General features: G+C 40.3%; 1 protein-coding gene and 1 pseudogene across 1 annotated transcript; one reads left to right on the top strand and one right to left on the bottom strand.

Annotated features, from left to right (window-relative positions):
• Nucleotides 1–863: 863 nt before the first annotated feature.
• On the top strand, nt 864–3,977 carry LOC139472795 (scavenger receptor class F member 1-like; annotated as a pseudogene).
• A 4,888-nt stretch (nt 3,978–8,865) lies between these two features.
• On the bottom strand, nt 8,866–22,032 carry LOC139472793 (mucin-2-like). The gene is made up of 10 exons (XM_071255263.1): nt 21,972–22,032; nt 21,280–21,514; nt 17,538–17,605; nt 16,320–16,622; nt 15,853–16,152; nt 14,087–14,122; nt 11,699–11,734; nt 10,395–10,430; nt 9,923–9,958; nt 8,866–9,607 (listed from the first exon to the last, which is right to left on the bottom strand). The coding sequence occupies exons 1-10, from the start codon at nt 22,030–22,032 to the stop codon at nt 9,333–9,335; spliced, it is 1,386 nt and encodes a 461-aa protein (XP_071111364.1). The 3' UTR covers nt 8,866–9,332.
• Nucleotides 22,033–23,420: the final 1,388 nt, after the last annotated feature.

The following is a 23,420-nucleotide window of genomic DNA, read 5'->3' as shown; positions in this document are numbered from 1 at the left end:
TGCCCCGCCGTGATATTGCTGGAATATTGCAAAAAGCGGCGTAAAACCATACTCACTCACTCACTCACTCACCCACCCACCGACCCACTCTCACTCACTCACTCACTCACCCACCCACCCACCCACTTACTCACTCACTCACTCACTCACTCACTCACGTCAATATATATTCCAGAAGCCCTAGTCTTTGGTCTCCTCATTTCACAAGTTTTGAGAACAAAGTTTTTCTTCAAAGATGTCAAGGATTAGGGCTGACAAGAGTGTATCCACAAGGCTGTGTGACAAGAGGGATTAGTATTAGTTAAACTTTCCTGCAGCATGCCCTGTCTACGAAGATTTCAAACAGGGTCATACGACTATTTCTCAGAAGTTTTTTTATCAGGATTTCAGTCCCACAGCCTCGGTAAATGTTCAAACTGCTGTTTTATGGAAATGTAGGGCACGGTTCCAAATTTGTAACATCACTGACACAAGTGTTGATCCTTAGTTTAATTTGTACAATAAATGCATGTTCCCGTGTTTGTTCATGTGCACACTTGACTTGTACAAGAACACGCACGCACGCACACACGCACGCACGCACGCACGCACAACTCCATTCACCTAAGCTTTTCACGAACACCAGGTATCGTCACTATTTCATAGTGATCCATCAACACATACTTATGATATAATCGCAACACTGAACTGTTAGTTTCTAATGTTTATCTACACATTTGTTTTGAATAGGATCGCCAAAAAGTTAAAATTTAAATGTAAAGTTACATCGGCATTATTTCAGTCACATAGCTACTCTCCCAAAAGGGAAAGTAAACATCCAAATAATGAAATGTGTAACACCTTACTACCACAGGTATCTTCCGATGTGAACGATGACAACGAATCTGTTCCTACTGTGTGAGTATGGTTTCATCCCTTGCTTTAAGATTTCTAGATGATGCCCCACATAGCCCGCTGTCAGAAGTTATAGATCTAGAACTTCTAACAATTGCGAATAAATTGACATGTTCATGTCATATCGACACGGGACATCTATCAAGTAGCGAATAGTGCCGAGCATATCCGATATGACTACAAGGACTACAGCTCTAGATGTCCGTGAAACAGTTCACAAGTCTTACTTCCGATCATACGGGCCAAAATTATGTCGGTAATACCGGTTCAACAACCTGAGAATATTGTTAAATTTTTAAATGCGTCTTTCAATGTTTTGTTCTTAGATGAATCCTGAATGAAGTGGTTGAACCTAACCTGAATAATAAATAATAAACTTAAAAATAAAATATAAACTCATTTATTCGAATGGTAACGATTGTATGATTTTATGTTCCAGTAGTTTTCATATGCCCTTCGTCTGCTGATTCCAACTGTCAGTGGGCCACGGAAGAAACACCGTGCCCTGAATGTGTGTCGGGATGGTATGGAAGCAGCTGTGACAACAGGTGTGTTGGTTTTTGTGACAACGGTGGCTGTCACAGGGACTCAGGACAATGCCTGCAGTGCCAGGGTGGCTACTATACCTCCACCTGTACAACAAAGTGTCCCTTACACTGTAGGGAGAACGATGACGGGCATGCATACTGTGACCGAACGACGGGACATTGTTCACAATATTGTAAAGATGGCTGGTGGGGAGACAGGTGTGAGCGAGCCTGCAGTGAAGGATGTGTGGACAACTCCTGCTTATCCTGGAATGGGTATTGTAACAAGGGCTGCCTCCAGGGTTGGACTGGTGACGATTGTGGCACAAGGTGTCCAAGCGGCTGCCATCAAAACGCAGATAAAAGAGGTAGATGTACCCAAGGTTGTCGCTTTGGCTTCCACGGCCATCACTGTGATCAGCCCTGTGATAGTCGCTGCATGGAGCAGGACTGTGTTTACGATCACCAAATAAAGTCTGTAGTCTGTAGACAGGGCTGTGTGGACGGATGGATGTCTCCTGACTGTCGAAGGAAGTGCTCTCGCAACTGTGAAGCATGTCTGCAAGAGTCTCGAAATTGTTCTCGATGTTCGCAAGGCTACTGGGGAGTTGACTGCGCCAGTGTGTGTAGTTCCACGTGTTCTAAGGGGACATGTGATATGGAAGGAAAGTGCTTTGCATGTCAACCTGGTTACTTTGGCAACACCTGTGAACGCCATTGTGGGACTGATTGTGCCAGGTGTGACATGACGAATAAAGACGGGCGATGTGATGAAGTTTGTGTCTCACTTTGTTCAAACAATACAAATGGACTTCCCGGCCCTAGTTATGCTGTACATACAGGTGAGTTTCTATGTCATTGAGAAATTGTAGCGATCAAAGCCAAAGTTATCATTAAAGTCAAATGCTGTTGACCTTTTGTACAGCTACATACACGTAGTACATATCACGTGACCATCCACTTCATTAAAGTGAACACATCTTCATTCTATTAATTTTTGTTAGTCTACTGAAGCTAGTCACATCCTAGGCCACAGTCAGTTATACTTCGATGTGATTTGCGATTATGTTATTCGTTTTTTTCTCACGTAAGTGTTCAACAGTTGTCGAGTAAGAAAGTTCCCACATGTTAGAACAGTGAAATTACTTTCTTCATAGAGCTTCTAAAATGATGTAAATTAGCCACGCTTTAGGAAATTTCGGACATTTGAGTCCACCTCCATAAGAAAAGGTAATGTTATACTGGAGACGTTCATTAGTATTTCAAAAAAACATGGCTCCTAATTTGATATATTAGTCATAAGGGTAGACTGATGGTCAGTAACAAATTTCCGATATTTGCTCATTGATCTGATTGGTCAGTTGAAGGATAATGCTTAATTGTTGAGAAAATACATGACGTCATCGATTGTGCATGCCGTCACAAATTCATTACCTGACGTCATCTTCACAATAGCTTGCCTTCAGCGAGTATCGTTTTATGTCGCTTTTAGCAATATTCCAGCAATATCACGGCGGGGGACACAAGAAATGGGGTTCACACATTGTGCCTATGTTGGGAATCGAACCCGGGTCTTCAGCGTGACGCTTTAAACACTTGGCTTCCCCACCGCTCCTGCCTACCTTGAAGTTTATCAGTAGGGTTGACATTTCATAAGGCTTACTCACTTTACATGTCTATGGTGTATGTGTCTGTTTCTTGTTAAACGCCGCACACAGCAATAGTCCAGATACATGACGGCGATCGGAAAATAAGTCTGGACTAGATAATCTAGTGATTGATATCATGAGAATTGATCCACACATCTGAGATACGATGACATGCATCATTTAAGTCAGGGAACCTGACAACCCGATCCTGTCAGTCGCCTCTTTCGACGAGCTTGGTTGTTGAAGACCTATTATAACAGGGTTATCTTCACAGGTTATTTTTGGCTGGTAATATATGGAATAACCTCCCTGAAACTGATCATTTGTACCACGTGAATGAATATTCTTATGAACTGACATGTTCATGATAAAACTAATAAGCATTTGCCAAAGATGTGTAGCTGTTCCATGGCAATATGTATTTCCCAACCAACAACTTCTGATTCTACCTCGGGTGGCCCAGTCGTCTAAGGCGCCGCGATTAGCTGTGCAGAGTTGCGTCCCTTGGGCACGCCAGAAACCTATGATTGTTGGTTCGAATCCTGATTCGCCCCAATTATGTTTCTAGGTTTGTCAGCACCATACCCGTGCTCGTGGGTTTCACCGAAGTGGTTAACGTCTAAGACTTGCATCACTTCGAGCTTTCCTCCCACATTAAGCTGACACGCCATGATATAACTGGAATAATGTTAAAAGCGGCGTTAAACCCAACTCACTTACTCCAATCCAATGAAATAAAAGGTTTTCGCCATTTATCAAAAAGAGATCCAACTCGACTATGATACTTAAACAGTGCATTTTTGTTTCAGATGAGAGGAATACATCAGGCCGTTGTGGAAATGGATTCCTGCAGCTTCATGTCACACTTCTCCTCGTGAACCTTTCATTCCATTTATTTTGTAGATGAAATTGTGATGCATTAGAGATGGCCCCGTTGAGGTGACATTGACCATTAGTAACATATATGGGTCGTCTGTTTCATCTTTATGGTCGAACAATATTCAAACTGCATGGACATAACGGACTAGAATACGCCCCAGTCGTTCCATGCTGCCAATACGACACTGTCCTTTGTTGGGATCAGATTACGACATATAACAGCAGCGCATACTGAACTAGATATTATTGCACCCTACCGATAACTGTTTACGCCTCCTAAGCAATTAGTCAAACCAAAAGTAGATATTACACTTACTTACTTTAAAGAATCCGATACAAACCAATTAATCCTTCAGCAGGAATATGTCCAGTTACGCTATAAACATAATTTTCACCACTACATCTTCACAAATGGAACCAAGGATGCCGCCAAATTTGCCAGCGCCGCCATAATTGGTTCACAAACTATTTCTTCAAGCTTACCAGGTACAGCTACATATTTACTGCTGAAGCTGAGACTATTCAAACAGCCTTGACATATATTCAGAAACAAACTACATGTTAACTCTTCATCATTTTCTCTGATTCTTTGTAATGCCTTCAGGCACTTAGATTGTCAACTCGAATCATCCGTTAAGATCGCTTTTCACCCTGGATTCCTCTCCTCTGCTATCTCGAAAGCTTGACCGCTGTCGGTGCTGGTTGAATCTGATAATATTATCACTTTTAGCTATTGTGACTGTTATTGTGTTTGATACTGACCACTGCTATTATATTATGATTATTGTACTTCCAGTCTGTGTACAGCCTTTGTAACAAATGTGCAGTAATTTGTATTGATTTGTAAACATTGAGATTTTTATAATACATTTGTTGATTGCACACCATTTGTTGTTTATTTGTTGCTTTCACACTTAATTTTTTTCTGTTCAGATTTTTGGGTTGATATATTGTTTAAATTTGGGAATCGACACGTAACGAAGCATAGTGTTCATCTTCTGCTTAACTCACACGTTGACTGTCGTCTAGTGTGATATAATGTGATAGAATCTGGACGTTCAGGTAGATAAATATGACATATTACCAAAGGGTAGTGCAGTTCAATACTGTTGTGTTGAAATTGAACCAACCCACGTCAGTATTACGCGATATCCAAAGCTTCGACACAAACGGAAACTATGAATAAAGAATGAATACGCAGGGACCAAGTTTTTTATCTGGCTCGCCCCCTTTACACGTGGTTGTTGGCCCAAGGACATTTGCAAGTCCTCCATTGTGAATCATTCTATTCAAGTTTACCTTGGTAACTAACCAGACACATGTGATGACGTTTATCATGCAAACTTTATTGTTATAGCAGTATTAGGGGAAATATTTGAAAGAATAGGTGTGATAGAGGAATATGTTGGCAATGGTATCATCCACCTTGAATCATCTACCTCACGGTCTTCATACATTGTAACACACGTTCATTGATATAAGACACAAAGAGTATCTTGAGGATTACAATCTTTATTTCAAGTTTTGATATAATTATATAAGTCAACAAATGACAAATTACTTTATGCAAGACCAAAGGAAAGTATTGACGTCAAATATTCCTTCACATGAAAAGGTTTCTACTTGGCGAGAACTCACAGTATGAAGCGTGTTACCATCTCTATGTGGCAGAGATAGTGCAACTAACTTAAACAGTCTCTTCTCACTGAAAGGTACAATGAATGACCCGCACTGGAGGTGTGAATGTTGAGTTGATGGTGTTGATGTTGATGATCATGGGAAATATCTGCTACCACCAGGGACCATTATATATGATAAATTATGACTATTCGCAGTTTTCGCAGCACTTTCCTGCTACCAAGACTTTCTAGATTGACGGTATATGTGAATGTGTTTCGTCAGCTGAAAAAATACGCTGACATATCATGGTACTAGTAAAAAAAAGTAGCTGCACTGGACATCATTTTTGTCACTGTACTGATACATCAAATTTGGAAATATCCTCAACATGCTTTGAAACATTTGCTGAGGCCTTGAATGCTACTTAAAGGAAATTGACATTAGGAAAAGTGGACGTCATCCTCCCTCTTGTCATACAGTCATGAGGAGAGGCTTTGTCACTCAGACCCTTAATGCATAGGTCTAAAGACTAAACCGTGGAGGCGATACACGACACAAGACGTTTTATTTGACGTCGGTTATTATAGGTAACAGTATAACATTGGCTCTTTAAAGATATTATTGCCATGAAACAATGGCGAGGAAATGCATAATAAACTGAAATATTAACATGTGTATTGGAAGCTAAAACATGTTTATTAAAATATTAAAAGGAAATACAAGAAAATCACAAGGATATTCACAACATATTTACAAGTAGAACGTTTTCACATTCAGAAGAAGCCTGCAGAAATATCACATTTTCGAAAATTGTTTGGCAGATCAAGATCCAGGTAGCCTCAAAAGTATAATGTTGATATGGCCCGGGGAGTCTCCGCCATAAGATGGAATAGGTCGGCGTCTTTGGGGTTATCAAATGTTGGTCACTGGTCTCTCTTTCAGCTACTCCAAATGTGTATATCTTCCTGATGGAACTGGGTATATCAGCCATAGATTTTTTTTATTGATAGTAAAATACTTAAAAGGGAAAAAAGGAAGGGTATTCACATCATATTTACATGTAGGTCGAGTTATGGTTTATCAAATTTTGGTAACTGGTCTCTCTTTTTGCCAGTTCAAGTGGGTAAATCAGTGGGAGGGAACTGGCTATATCAGTCATTGGCTAAACCATCATTCGATTATAAAACTAACAAGGAAACAGAACAACTACTACATGCAAACAAAGATTTAAAGTTACACATCCCGAAAAAATCAAGGACGATTATTATTTTATTTATGTATTTGTTGTTATTGTGTGTACGCTGTTTATTTTGTTAGTTCGATGTTTAACACCGCAGCCCAGGCCGGATTAGACAAACCAGAAATTGATATTATTAGTTAACTTGTCTGACTACCTGATCAACTGAGTTGCCTCTTATAGCCGTTAGTTGAATGAGACCTGTGCCAATCCAGAATCCCCACGGGGATCACATTTAATTATTCACTTTGCCTAAATTTAAGTATGAGAGTATAAACAAACGGGATATCATTGAGTATGAGAGATTACGTAAACTATGCATGCATTATTTTTGTAAAATAAATAACCATAACCAAAATAAAATATAGTCAATATGTTCCCCTGTGACATCGAAGATGTAAGGACGCAAGCAAGGCCGAAGAAATCACTTTCTGGGCAAGGAGGAAACAGACATGGAAACGATCTGACATGATTTCTGATTAAGCCTTATATCCCATGAATTTTGGAATATGTATTTTGGGCCTCAAACAACATAATAATGGTATAACCCAGCCGTACATGGTGATCATCAGTTTGACAATTGATCCATACATCCACACAACGACCATCACTTTGGTGTGTAAGGCATATGTTAATACTATTTAGTCATCATTTACATGCGTCTGAAGAGGCACACATAATCTTTCATTCACTCCTGCTACCATACATTCTGTGGAGTTGTGTTATAGTTGTGGTTCTGTTACAAATTCACATTTTTCTTTTACAATCTTTGTAGCCTCTTGTTGTGGACCATACAGATTCCAGCATACACACTATACGTTACGCAGGCCCCGAGACTTCAATCCTTCTTTAAAAGCAACTATTGCCCACACTGCAGTGATTTCAAATAACGTAAGCAACATTCATGTAAAATATCATTTGTATCCACAAATATTCATTTCACATTTTCGTAAGTGTCATCCAAAAATATAATTCATCTTTAGATAGCTTTAGTCAGCGGACATACGTTTGAGCTCAGGTAGATATTCTGTGTTACATTACACATATACATGACGTATGTAGCAATGCTTTGCTCTGTTGTACATCTAACTGGGTCTTGCAATTCGCAACAACGCGCTGTTGTTCGTTTGAATGACGACGTTAAATATGATTATTTGCCTATTCATAAATCCCCATCAACCCGCCTTTTTCAGATACCTCTGCAGCCAGTGAAATGCGCGTGGACGATGTTGTTGGCTTTTGATATGTTGGCACCACTCGTTTGTCAAAAGATTTAATAAGAACGGATATAAATATTTTGTTTATATTTTGTTTTTGGTATCTTGTATCTTACATGTCAAATCATATCTAGTGAGTGACAATGGGTTCTCTGTCATAATTTCAGTCAAAATAAAAGTGACAATTGTGGAGACTATAAGCCACTCATCTTAGGCCATGAACAAAGCAATCACCAAGTTATCATATATCCGTGGGTAGGATAATTAAATCAGTGCCACTTGGTGAACCAATTATATATGCATCGAAGGTATACAAATGATTATCGAGCCATATTGATTTTGATAATGAGTTCACGTGAAATCGGGTTCGACGTCGCGTCCAAGATTATTGCACTTAAATAGCCCCGTACATGCAAGTGTGTGTGGCTGCTTGTACTAGTCCGGACTGATGCCTAATAGTTGTGTAAAAGTTCACTACTGGTACTGTCCACTGTACAGCTGTAACAATTATTTCACAGAAGGAAGTCATGAATCTGATTTGCCATCACTACACAATTTTAGATGAGGGTTATTCACATATAGCTACAGATGTATTAAGTAGATGAAAGTCTCGGATGTGGAGGTGTGACGTCTCATACAACCATCTAGCACTAATACATTGTGAATTTGTATTCAAAGATATTTTCAGTACACCAATAGTGTGCATATTAGTAACTTGAAATAAATGACACCTGTATGAGTCTCGCTGTGACTTGCTACCCATACAGCTGCGGACTGTCTGGGCCCCACCGGTATCTGCATGTCCGTCTTCGACTGGAGACATTTGAAAAGAATCACAACATAAATAATTTCAAAGGCTTGACCAAATACATCATTTGGGGTACAGTGTGCACATAAAAATACCGAATGTCAGAAAGACACACTGAGGTTATACCATACTGGCTATGATGAAACATACATGACTCAGTTACACATATAAATACACATGATACATACTGGACGGAGTCCATTAAAGTACACACCACAGTCCCTCGTGTCGATCTTGTTGGTGCTCGTACGGTGGTTTCTGTATAAGTGCAGGGCCAGCAGCATGGTGGCTGTGGTGGGATCTCTATGGGACAGACGAGTGCACTGCTTGGCCCTGTGATTTGGTTTTAAAGTGTGTGAGTTGGGTTTAACGCCGGTTTTAACAGTATTCCAGTTATATCACGTCGTGTCAACTTCTGTATGTGATGGCAAATGAGTGATTTACAGGCAGATAATTGCTACATGGTAATTTGCCTTTGGATGAAAGGTTATCCTGAATGGGTCACTGTGATCGCATTTCCTGACACTGAATTTCCGGCAAACGCCTATTACCAGAAGAACGGTTTCCTGATACAATGTACTTTCCAATTTTTTTAAGCCTTTCCCGGTGGAAACACAAAGCAATTAAAACAAATGCAATTACACAAAAGAGTAGCGGTAGTCCAATAGCAAGACCTAAGGTGAGGTCGGATGGTGATGACTCTGTCGTAGTTGGACTAGTGGGTGCTGACGATCTGTCAGATACTGTTGGTGAGCTTGGTGACTTATTACTGGTTCCTTAAATAGAAAAAAATGTTAATTCACATTGGGAGAAGAAATTCGCCGATATTTCGTTCTCGTCCTCCACTCAAGCGAAGCACTCAAATGAAGCACTAAAATGAAACAACTGAAATTTGTCAATGTCAATTGTTGGATTACCCTTAATAAATGTTAATCAGGGCAAGAAGATCCAGTGATTAACATTATGACCATCAATCTACGCAATTGAAAACAGAACTTAAAATCCACCAAGTCACCGACTCGTGGTTTTTTTTAGGACCATATTCTAGCCTGGAATCGACACTGGAACAGATGAGGATGGTAGTTACGTACCTGTCGATGTGGGGGATGTTGTTGGTGAAGGAGCAGCTAGAAAGAGAACAACAGACACGTACTATTTGTACAAGACGTTATGTGATTTTGTGAATACAAATTTGTTTCAAAAGGCGAGTTGGCTCCTTTTAATAGGTTTTTTATTGCTTTAAAGCTACTTCACTGCAAAATGTCAATTTTCGGGCGACCCTTAACAAATCTTAACAAAACAAACAACTACACCAACCTTAACAGTATATGTTTGAACTGACGGAATGGTCTGAAGAAAGTTTTTTTTGTTCGACCAGCTCCATGCTGGTGTGTAAATAATCCAATCAGGGCAAAAAGATCCAGTGATTAACATTATGACCATCGATCTACGCAAGTGAAAACAGAACTTGAAATCCACCAAGTCACCGATTCGTGTTTTTTTTTAGGACCATATTCTAGCCTGGAATCGACACGGGAACGGATGAGGATGGTAGTTACGTACCTGTCGATGTGGGGGATGTTGTTGGTGAAGGAGCAGCTAGAAAGAGAACCACAGACACGTACTATTTGTACAAGACATCATGTGATTTTGTGGATATAATTGTGTTTCAAAGGGGATTCCACTCTTTTTAATGGGTCGTTTTAAAATTGTTTATTGCTGTATTGTAAACCTATTGAAAGTGTGTTCTGTGTTGTGATTGGCTAATTTGGGTCACATGACCAAAATGTCAAAAGGTGAAAATATGATATGCTTTCCCAGCGACTGAATCACTGTGTAGAAATACATAATTATTCAGCATTTTTTGCATACTAATTTACATTCATAACAAATATTGTTAATTTTCTCTATTCATGGGTATTATTTGGATTTTAAATTTTAAATTAAAAAAAATTATAATGAAATAATTACCAAAATCACAATCACCACGGCAACAACAGAAGTTAGATGTTGACGCCTCACAACCGAGTAAGTATGAGGTGTTAAAGAGTGTGCATGTTTTTTTTCTCAATAAAACAATAGGTTTACAATATCGATAAATACTATGTGTGTGTATTTCAGGGATTTTATCGAGTATTTGCGTCTTGGAAATTTTCATTCAAGCTTTCGGGTACCGAGATGAATTTCTAAGATGCAAATACTCGATAAAATCCAGGAAATAGACACACACATAGTATTTATCTTCTAAATACTACCTCACTGCAAAATGTCAATTTTCGGATTACCATGAACAAATCTTACAAAAAACAATAACAAATGAAAATCAACCTTTACAGAAAATGTTTGAACTGATGGAATGGTCTGAGTGAGTGAGTGAGTTAAGTTTTAAGTCACATCGGCAATATTGCAGCCATACCGTGACTATCAAGATTAAAGATTATAAATACTTTAAAACGTGTAAAAAAAACTGCCAACGACGGGCAGTAAAATAACTAGACAACATAGAGAAATATTTAAAACTAGTATTGAATCATAAAATAGATACTATGATGCATAACAATACATTATAAAATCAGACTGGAATGGTCTGAAGATAGTTTTGTTTATTTGTATGTTGTTTAACGCACACTCAGCAATATTCGAAATACATCGTAGTCTATTAACAGTCCAATCAGGTTCAGAAAGTCCAATGATTAACATTGTGAGCTTCGATCCATGGAAAATGGGAACAATAACTTTCAATCCACCAAGTCACCGACCCTGACCCGCCGATCCACAATGTCGCCTCTCACACAACGCCTGGATTCCTGATGACCTATCCTAGTCTGGAATCGACACGGGATCTGGTGAGAATGGTAGGTACGTACCTGACGATGTAGGGGATGTTGTTGGTGAAGGAGCAGCTAGAAAGAGAATAACGGACACGTACTATTTGTATACCCACACGTAAAAGAAACGCAAGTGGTTTTAAGCAAATAGGTAACAAAGACGGAACCATAAATTGACATGAGTTTTAGCATGTACTGAAGCCTGATGGTGTTATCAATATTTTTGGTTGCATTTTGGAAGCCCCAAATAAAAACGCAACTTCAAAAAAAGAATCGCCAAAACGCACCATAACAATTAATATATGGACATCATGCACCCATTTCTAGCGCAATCGAAAATGCACGATTCTTGGACCTACCACTCCTTGGTAAACAATGCCGCGCCTAACTCGAATCCAGAGAAACTAGGCTATCGGACGTTTGGAAGCTGGAGAGTCTGTCCAAGATGTTGCCCGTCATTTCAACGTTAACATAATCACAATTTACCGTCTCCTGCATCGATACAATGCTACACAGACCATAGATGACCTTCCTTGGAGCGGTCGTCCTAGGGTCAAAACACATCGACAAGATCGCCAGATTACCCGTCAACAACAGTGACATCCATTCCTAACTGCAAGTGAAAGTGCTCGACAGACCATGGGAACACATAATCGACACATTAGGCAGGACACCGTGATCCGACGTCTCCGTTCCAATAACCTCAGATGTCGCCGACCAGCACGTCGTCCTGTTATCCAACCACGTCATCGACAAGCACGACTTCAGTGGGCACAGGGTCATCACAATTGGCGTCATCGTGAGTGGAGGTGTGTCATCTTCTCTGATGAAGGTCGCTTTCGTGTCTCCCATGCAGACGGAAGAGTCAGAATTTGGCGGCGGCGAGGTGATCGTTTCGCTGACAGAAACGTTGTGGAAAGGGATCCATGGGGTTGCCCTAGCGTTATGATGTGGGCAGGGATTGGACTTAATGTGAGACTTGGACAGTGTGCTTTCTTAATGTTGGTCAAGGTCGGGGACACAGCGTCATTGCTTAGCGGTATATCGACCAGACCCCACGTTGTTCCATTTTTTTGCACAACATCAACAACACATTTTCCAGGACAGAGCTACCATGGCCTTTCTGCAACAACACTACATCCGTGTTCTACCGTTGCCAGCCCTCAGCCCTGATCTGAACCCCATCGAACACTTGTGGGATGAGGTTCAAAGGTGTCTGCACAATGTGCGCCCAGTCCCTACAACTGCCGATGAACTACGCACAGCTGGTCTGGATGTGTGCAGGAGGATCCCTAGGGCCTTCACAAATCGTCTGATCCACTCAATGTACAGGAGATGTGTGGCAGTGATCAATGCTAATGGTGGTCGCACCAGGTATTGACTGACATTTTAGGTATTGACCCGAAACTGTGTAAGCCCTTAACATTTGAAAAACACAATTATGTTAGTATTTATATTAGTATTTCTTGTCTTTACTGTTGAAAATAAAGAACATGTATACTGCCTACTCGACTTTCGTTTCTTTTGGGTGTGAGTATACAAGACGTCATGTGAATTTGTGGAAATAATTTAGTTTCAAAAGGGGAATTCGCTCTTTTTAAAGGGTCGTTTTCCATTTTCGGGTTACCCTGAACAAATTGTAACAAAATAAACAACAACACTAACCTTAACAGTTTAAGTATAAACTGATGGAATGGTCTGAAGACGGTTTCGTTTGTTTGTATGTTGTTTAGCGCCCCACTCAGCAATATTCGCGCTACACGTCGGTCTGTAAATAATCCAATTAGGGCCAGAACGTCCAGTGATTAGCATTATAAGCCTTGATCTACGCAAATGAAAACAATAATATTCAATCCACCATGTCACCGACCCTGATCCGCAACGTCGTCTCTCACAACACGCATGGGTTTATGAGCACCTATTCTAGCCTGGAATCGACAAGGGAACGGGTGAGGATGGTAGTTACGTACCTGTCGATGTGGGGGATGTTGTTGGTGAAGAAGCAGCTAGAAAGAGAACAACAGACACCTAATTTTTTTACAAGATGTTATGTGATTTTGTGAATACAATTTTGTTTCAAAAGGCGAGTTCGCTCTTTTTAATAGGTCGTTTATTGCTTCAAAGCTACTTCACTGCAAAATGTAAATTTTCGGGTTACCCTCAACAAATCTTAACAAAACAAACAACACCGCCAACCTTAACAGTATATGTTTGAACTGACGGAATGGTCTGAAGACCATTCAGCTCCATGCTGGTCTGTGAATAATCCAATCAGGGCCAGAATATCCAGTGATTAACATTTTGACCATCGATCTACGCAAGTGAAAACAGAACATGAAATCCACCAAGTCTCCGACTCGTGGGTTGTTGAGGACCTATTCTAGCCTGGAATCGACACGGGAACAGATGAGGATGGTTGTTACGTACCTGTCGATGTGGGGGCTGTTGTTGGTGAAGGAGCAGCTAGAAAGAGAAGAACAGACACATAATATTTGTACAAGACGTCATGTGATTTTGTAGATACACTTTTGTTTCAAAAGGAATTAGCTCTTTCTAAAAAGTGTTTATTGCTGTAAGTCACCTGCTACAAAAAAATTCGGTTTCCCTCGACATATATACTGAACCAAATTAAAAACTTCCCAATCCTGAAATTTTAACATTTTGCCCGGTTATCATTGTGGGCCCTTATTGTGTATTTAATCAGTAGTGGTCACGTATTGTCTTCAGATAACACCCGTTTTTGTGCAGGTGAATCGATCAAAATCATGTGCACAGCTCTATAGTGGCAAAAGTGTTTTTTCACGTGCAACTGGTCACGTGGCCATAATACCGCACGTATTTAGAGCCATACTTGTTAAGAATCATTTACAAAAAAAAGAAAAACACAAGAAAACAAAAGTCTTTACTGCGATTTGTCATGCCACGCCTTTCAAATGTGCAACGTGAACGTGCCATCGGCATGTTGCAGACGGGAACGTCCGTAGCTGAAGTCGCAAGGACGATGGGTTGTACTCGACGGACTGTTTATGATTTACAGACGCGTCTACAGCAAACGGGTACCACCGCTGATCGCCCTCGGCCAGGTCGACAACGTGTGACGTCACATGCAGAGGATCGTCAGAATGTCTTACGTCACCTCCGTAACCGATTTTTGACGGCTTCATCAACCAGAAATGAACTGTTTAGGGGTAGACTGAGTGCGCAAACTGTTCGAAACCGTCTGAGAACTGCTCACCCTCAAGCTCACCGGTTATACTGCGGGCCGATTCTGACTCAATTACACAGACGTCAACGTCAATTGTGGGCACAGCGACACTTACGATGGACTCAGAGGAACTGGAATCAAGTAGTCTTCAGTGAAGAATCCCGATTTAATCCTTGATTTGCTGATGGTAGGGCTGAACGTTACGCCCAGTGTTGTGTACAGGAAGTGTCATCGTGTGGGGTGCTTTCTGTGGCAATGCACGTTCCAGGCTTCTTGTCATCCATGGCAACCTCAACGCTGCTGTTTACCGCGCCTTTTATGGCAGCACATGGACCCGGTTTGATCTTCCAACACGACAATGCCAGACCCCACACAGCAATTGTGACAAGGAATTTCCTTCAGAATGCGGGAGTCAACGTCATGGACTGGCCGTCAAGGTCTCCCGACCTCAATCTCATCGAACACCTCTGGGATGCTCTTGGCAGAAGTCTGCGCACTCTCCAGAACCAACCACAGAATTTACAAGATCTTGGCACCATTTTGCAGCAACAATGGCGTCGTCTCCCCAATCATGTGTTCACAAGCATCACAAGGTCCGCGCGGAGGCGTTGTGTGGCAGTTGTCAACGCACATGGCGGCCATACACGCGACTGAACTTGTGTGCCATCAGATTCTCGTGCTTGGGACTTCTGATTGATGTTATTACCGAATACCGTAGGTGTTTGGAACAGCTTATGGTTACCACCGTAAATTAAAAACCTTCTTTTGACATTAATGATTAAAAATTACCTTCTCTGATACATTTGTCCCTTGTATATCATATATGGGATTACTTTTAAAAATGTGCAGTTTATAATTTGACTCAGTATATTTTGTTTAGTTATCAGCCAAAGGAAAACAAATGCTAGATGTCCATCGTCAACCTTAACAGTATATATTTGAACTGGAGGAATGCTGTGAGGATAACTGTATTAAGATAAATACCTACCGCTCAACTTGGAAACTCCATCGCATGTAAGTGATCTATTGCTGTTGTCACATCTAAACATAACACTGACATTTCCCAAACGATCAGATGAGACGTTGAAGAAGTGGTCCTGGACAGTGTCGGTGATGTTGTGCGTGGTCTGGTTCTGCAACAAGACGTCTGTGACGGTGCCAGTAGTGAGATCAAACCCAGCTTGCTGAGAACAGTAGTAGCCTCTGATCTCCACTGTCAGAGTGAGATTAGTGCCAGGTTCGAGTACATCTGTGTCTGTATCACTGCTGATGTTACACCATGGTGGACCTGGTCGGTAAATAATTTCTGGTGTTTAAAAGGGAAACGTGTCATTCAGCAAAAAGCATTTATGCATTTACAAGCAATATTGTAAATATCTAAAGTAATATATATACTTTTTTCTATGTGAATATATAATGATTTGAACTTAAAACAACTCTAAAATTTAGACTCACTTTTTAACAACCTCTTTACTCCACTACAGCTCAGATCACTGCTCATGACGTCACATGCAAACGACACCGTGACGTCACCAAAACGTGAAAGGACAATATCGATAGTTTTGTTAATGACATCAGTCGTGACATCACTGACGTTGTGTTTCGTCGACAACGTCTCCATAACAGCACCAGTGGTAAGGTTAAAGTCAGTTTCCTGGGAACAGTAGTAGCCGTTGATATACACTGTGACTGTCAGGTTTGTGCCGAGCTCAAGGGCGTCTGTGTCCAGATCACCGCTGATGTTACATTGCGGAATTTCTGTGTATTGATTCCAAAAATGACATTATCAACTTGGCACCACTAAAATTACGTTGGAAATATAAGCAGTTCAGGCGTTGGTTGGTTGGTTTGTTGTTTTTAACGCCGCACTCAGCTATATTCCAGCTATATGACAGCGGTCTGCAAATAATCGAGTCTGGACCAGACAATCCAGTGATTGAAATCATGAGCATCGATCCACGCAAATGGGTGTTGGGAGACAGTTAGATGTTTAGATATATTTAGTTACAATTTATATATTTGACTGGCTGATAACATATTGGCTGATCAGTTTTACATATTAAAGCAATATCCATTAATATAACTTGTCTGATGTCCGAATGTCGACGCTAAGTATTCTTTTTCCGCATGTCCACTCAGAACATTTTGATACGGATACCAGCACGTATTGTGACGTTGTAACAATACATACTCATTGTGTGATCGTATAATATTATGTCATATCCTGAGCCGTCGTTATACATAACATGCACAACAAAACGAAAATAGCAGTAGCAGAACAATTTGGTATTGACGACAAAAAGTAGAAACACGTAAATTAACAGTGAACGAGGCAGAGGATAAAATTTTCACTTGAAAAGTAATTGTTGGTTAACCCTTTAAATTCGCATTTGTTGACTTATTGATATGATCACAAAGGAACCAATTTAACCATTCTGTTGACTTCACGGGCGGGGATCACGGGAAATAATACAGGTCCCAAGCAACCTATGCTTGTCGTTAGAGGTGACTAAAAGGATAGCTTGGTCAGTGACTTGGTTGATGTATGTCGTCATCGAGCCTGGCCTCCCGATCCATTTAGTTGCCCCTTACGACAGTGACACTAGACCAGGAATCAAAATGGCTAGATCTGATGGTCTATAATCTGTCGAAATCTTGTGTGTAAATACTTACTAACTGCTGTGAGATGACACACGTCTACAGGGATGGGATACACTACAGTCGCATCCACGATCTTCCAAGTGCCAGCATCTGCCACCCCAACACTGTGTATAGTGAGTGTAGAGTGTGTGGCGTTCATAGTTGCACTGTATCCAGCCACCGGGCTGCAGCTGGGGTTGCAGGTGACGACATACCGACCGTCAGTTGGTCGTACCCATATATAGGCTGTAAAGTTGCTTCTGTCGCCAGTTATTGTGTATTCTGCTTCAAGACGACCAACACCCGCTGGACACATGGAATCTAGTAGGGAAGCACCTTGAACACAAGTTGTATGAAAGATTGCTAAGACATGGAGTACAATCACTGTTATTGATGTTGAATTATTGAAAATGCCCTACTTTGGTTGTGGGTGTTACTGATACAAAAGAGCCATTTATTGGAGATTGTTGTCAAAATTGCATGTTTGAAAATGCTGGTGAAGAAATATTGTTGATTTTAGACTGTTGACTGTAGACGGCTGAAATCAATCATAAACACTGCCCAATTAAAAGACGTTTAATGCTATTTGCAATCACGCTTTGATAAGGTAGTGGGTCTTCTTGTACCTTCGTAAAACATCATAAGCCTCAAACTGTTCAATATATTACAAGGTGACATGTTCTGCGAGAGATAAGATAATCACTTAAATTACAGTGAAAGAAAACAAGCTACAGGACATGTTGCCCATTATTTTGTGTATTATATCAACTTATTGATAAAAGAATATAGTTTCTTACATGCTTTTTTTTCCAAGTGTATTTTTAAGGCCCTGCTGTAAATCAATAAAATATCAATATAGGCCATGGCCTAGGTAGATGATAACAGCATGGATAGACTGAAGTAATTACATTGCTCTCCTTACGTTATACGCACCTGTTGACGTAGGTGTCACAGCCGTTGTAGATATGGAATCTGTTTTGGAATATAATCATATAATAAAGAATTGCGATTTTCGTTTTCATGTTCATGTTTGCTATTCACTCACTCATTGTTTGCGGGAAAAGATATAACGCACTTTCAATATGTTTGGTATCAACAATTCAGTAAAAATAGACAAATGTGACAACGTACCAGAAGACGTCGGCGTGTCACCTGATGTCGAAGAAATATATACATTGACTTGATCGTATTGATCTTTACACATCTTCCACCAACCAATTTTTTGTAACACTTATTTTCGCAGATTTATCACGTGTCAGACTGTCGTTAAAGGTTAATAAATACATGAGTAATTATAAAGCTCGTGGGTATCTTGTGATTGTTGGTGCTGTAATACTCATTCACGCAATGCTTGTTTGCCAGTGAAAATATGAGGCTCTTTCAATACGTTTGGTATGGAACATTGAATGAACACAGATAAATTTGACAACGTACCGACAAACGTTGGCGTGTCACGTGTTGTCGAAGAAATATCTGAAACGAATGATCGAAACATATTTCAGAGGCACATTATATTCCAAATATACTAGCCACATAAAGAAACTGTGCACGGAGAATATATAGATATAAGGGCACACCGTCCATATATGAAAAATAGGTTTGAACACAGCAATTATTGTAGAAATTCAAACGCTCATGCACGTGCCATGCGATATGACGTCATTGATGGGGGCCTATGGACGTGCAATGTGTTACGAATGTGCATCCTGTGCAGCTGAACACAGCATGTGCAACTCAAAATTCGCTTTCACTTTGGAAAGCATGATCTGTGGTCATTCAAAAATTCAAAACTTCTCAGGCACAGACACAAACAAATCATGCCAAGATTGACAGCTGCACAGCGTCATGAAGCCATTGGAATGATCCGAACGGGAATTAGGCAACATTAGGTGGCAACACATTTCCAATGCCATCGTAACACGATATCGGCATTGGTGAGGCGTTATCAGCACACAAATGACGTTGCCGACCACCCACGTTCAGGACGTCCACGAGTAACGACGCCAAGACAGGACAGATGGATTCGAGTTACACATCTCTGACACAGGTTCCAAACGGCAGTAACGACGTCCCAGACAATTCTTGGACTGCGCCGTATCCATCCCAACACTGTCAGGAATCGTTTACGTCAGTACGGGATTCGACCACGACGCCCTGCCATACGTCCCGTCCTGACACACCGTCATCGCGTGAACCGTCTAAGATGGTGTCGAAATCATGTTCGCCAACCTCGAATGTGGTGGAGAAATGTTGTCTTTACAGATGAATCGAGGTTCAACATTTCCCACAGTGACGGGCGCGAACGTGTCTACCGGCGTTTGGGGGAACTTTATGCACGCAACTGTATTGTGGAGAGGAATCGTTTTGGAGGTGGCTCTGTGATGATTTGGGGTGGGATAACAGCACGGCACCGAACCCCTTTGGTGGTTGTTCAGGGCAATCTCACCGGTGTTGGCTACAGAGATCAGATTCTGAGGCCTGTGGTCATTCCTTTCCTGCAACATCATGGCACGGGATTGACATTTCAACAGGACAACGCTCGTCCTCACAGGGCTAGGGTCGCAATGGATTTCCTTCACCATAACAATGTCATGTTACTGCCATGGCCTGCAAATTCTCCAGATCTCTCCCCAATAGAGCATGTATGGGATGAAATGGAGCGCCGTCTGCGTCGTCTTCCACATCCTCCAGATAACGTCCGTGACTTGGCACAGGATTTGAGGAGGATATGGCAGGCCATTCCCCAGGCCTTCCATGCCCATTTGGTAGACTCCATGCGTCGCCGATGCACTGCTGTGATTCACGCACAGGGTGTTCATACCCGTTATTGACTTTGTGACTTTGTCGTTTGAACCCCTACTCCATTTTGATCTTCTGACGTCATCGTAACAGATGTTAATCAGGTCCCGTTAACATTTTCTAATGGTCTGATCATTCAGCTGCTACAGCGTCTGCATCATTTTGTTCTTGCTGTGTTGTATTTCAATCCAGAATATATTTTCTCCGTGCACAGTTTCTTTATGTGGCTAGTAAATATACACTGAATTGTACGCATCGATAATGGCATACCCTTCTCCATCCAATTCTTTGTAACAAATTATTTTCACAAATTTATCAGCGGCTTGACTGTCGTTAAAGGTTAATAAACACGTGAGTAATTACAGAAGATGTGTGTTTCTGGTGATTGTTGGTGCTGTAGATATAGCATCATATACAAAGGTTCTTGCCATAAGTTCCTTATATATGCTATTACGTAACGACTCAAATACTCAAACGACTCAAACATGATAACTAAGCATGTAGATAAATATACAGCAATACATCTACAGCAAATGCATTGAAATCAGACTAAAACCATCAGCTATATAGCTACAAGCACTTTTATTTAAGCAGTCTCAATAGAAACTATATGAATACACCTTTCAATCAGGGTCATACTTGGAACAGTGAGGTCGTTTGACACATTACCTGTCAGTCAAAATATACTAGTACAAACACCGAATTATAAACACAAATATTGAAATTTTGAACATTGTCATTAAGTTTCATTTATTATGCTGATATACATCCAAATCATCTTTTTTGTTTTGAAATATGTGCAGGTACAATATGTTGGGTAGTGCCAGTTGTTTCTAATGCCCTTAAAATGGGATAGTAATACGAAGAATACAATTACAATATTTGACTTGAATCCCTCTTGTACTCACTGGAGACCATCAGTTCACACACGCCTTGCGGCGCACTTGTATCATTTATTGCATCTCGTATCCTCCATGTTCCAGCATCATTCACTCCGACACTGTGTATAGTGAGTGTAGAGTGTGTGGCGTTCATAGTTGCACTGTATCCGGCCACAGGGCTGCAGCTGGGGTTACAGGTGACGACATACCGACCGTCAGTTGGTCGTACCCATATAAAGCCGGTAGAGTTGCTTCTGTCACCAGTTATGGTATATTCTGTCTTCAAGGTTGCCACTCCACCTGGACACGGGGCTTGTGTAAGGGATACACCTATAGTAGCAATGAAACACCAACCACTACAAGGCTGATCTACTTCAGAATATACCACAGTAACTGTTTTTAGTTTATGGAGGTATTTAAGTAATAACCGGTGCTCATATTGTGTAATTACCTCCTCAAATATACAATTCTTTTTTAATAATTTGTTATAAATAAATAAGTCAACAATAATAAATTCACATCAACTGTAGACACCTCTTCGAAATCAGTAACATCCTTCATTCTATTTTTAGCCAATCAGGAAACAGCATCCGTTGGTGGGCTTTACACAGTTGCTTGGTTAAAAAATATTTCATAAATAAATGTGAAGAAAAAGCCAATCTAAATCATATGATTATGAAGGTTGATGACACATACTTAATCGTTACATTAAGTGAAAAACCTTAAATGATATTTATTTAACCTGGCTACTTTTCAGAAAATAACATGGACATTTAAACTTACTTACCAAGGATGAAAGTCACGGTCAGAACCAGTAATACATGTACTTGGTTTTGTTTAACCATCATTTTCAACAAACTGGAAAGAAATACACAGCGAGATTGCTACATTTTTATCCACTGAGTCTAGTTGAGGACATTATTTGTCATATTTAACTTTTAGCTCCTTCAAACATTAACTATCATCATATCGTTTTTTGAAAGTTTGTGCTTTTATGAGAAGGGACGGTGGCATAGTGGGTAATGCGTTCGCTCGTCACACCGAAGGAGCGGGTTCAATTCCTTCATGAGTAAAGTGTGTGAAGCCCTTTTCATGTGTCCGCGCAGTGGTTTTTATGTGTCATTGCCAACAGCAGCGTAAAACAATCATCATTCAATTCACTATGCAAATAGGTTACGAACAAAAATATCTTTGTTTGACAGAAAATATAAAATTTTAATATTCACTTTCAGTATATATATTTGGTAAAATATATGAAAACAATTGATAACTTACCGATTGTACCACTTGCTGTCGTAGAAATATCTGAAAGTAAATTACGAAAAACATGAGAAGCAAATCATTTAAGAAATATGTACATTGACCTGTGAAATATTTCCGAAACCTTTTCAATGTAACAATAATTGAATTAAAAAGGAGACTACGTTTATAACGAACATGCTTACAACGAACTGACGGATATAACGAATTTATTTTTGGTCCCGAATATTTGCTGTATATATGCTTAAAATATGTTTGTAACGAACTACGGTTATAACGAACTGAAACTAGTGGTCCCTTTAAATTCGTTATAACAATAGTTTACTGTACATGAACAATCATGACGAACCAGCTTCAGTAATGTTACATAGTACAAGAAGGGACATTTAACATTTGCCAGCCAGAGTTTTGAACCCTTGTGTTATAATGTCTTGGTGAGATCCATGTTGAGTTAATTTTAGCATTGCGTCAGCTTTGGAACCCATAAATAAAGTGTACATAATCATGTTTAATCCCAGTTTATTGTTTCACCCGGCATTTGGACACGTGACTCCACTGAACTATTCCTCAAGAATTCGTCTGAGTGCATAACCTGTTTCGATCGCCTGGTCATTGATATAAATAGCTCTGGAGGATTAATGTAATCGATCAAATCTCGGACTCTTGCCAGGGACATTCGGACGTCATCGGATTCGTGTATTAACATACAACACAGGGTCACGTTTTCGCCACTTCTTTATTCGATTCTAATGTTCGGAAAAACTATTTACAGATTGATATATATGTTATATTTCGGGAAGGTTTCTTGGCTGGATACTGTATTCGTTGGGCTAACGTAAGGAAAAATATGCAAATATGAAAGGTCAGGTTGGCACTTCTTTCAGTGTTTTCAAACAAACATGGCGTCGCCTTGTCCCATCGTACATCGAGTCACAATTAACCATCATCTAATGTATTGGAATAATAAGTATTGCTG

The sequence above is a fragment of the Haliotis cracherodii genome, unplaced genomic scaffold (genome assembly GCF_022045235.1).
Source record: "Haliotis cracherodii isolate W230 unplaced genomic scaffold, xgHalCrac1.p SCAF_25, whole genome shotgun sequence".
Taxonomy (NCBI): Eukaryota; Metazoa; Mollusca; class Gastropoda; order Lepetellida; family Haliotidae; genus Haliotis; species Haliotis cracherodii.
Note: the sequence above shows the minus strand (reverse complement) of the source record. Positions and strands in the feature narration are given on the sequence as shown.

What these genes read in the sequence shown, in the direction of transcription:
- LOC139472793 (XM_071255263.1), bottom strand. Translation starts at nt 22,032, where the DNA reads ATGATGGTTAAACAAAACCAAGTACATGTATTACTGGTTCTGACCGTG. An exon ending in AACAGCCCCCACATCGACAG is followed by an intron (nt 11,735 to 14,086) that starts GTACGTAACAAC and finishes TTCTCTTTCTAG; the next exon opens with CTGCTCCTTCACCAACAACA. An exon ending in AACATCCCCCACATCGACAG is followed by an intron (nt 9,959 to 10,394) that starts GTACGTAACTAC and finishes TTCTCTTTCTAG; the next exon opens with CTGCTCCTTCACCAACAACA.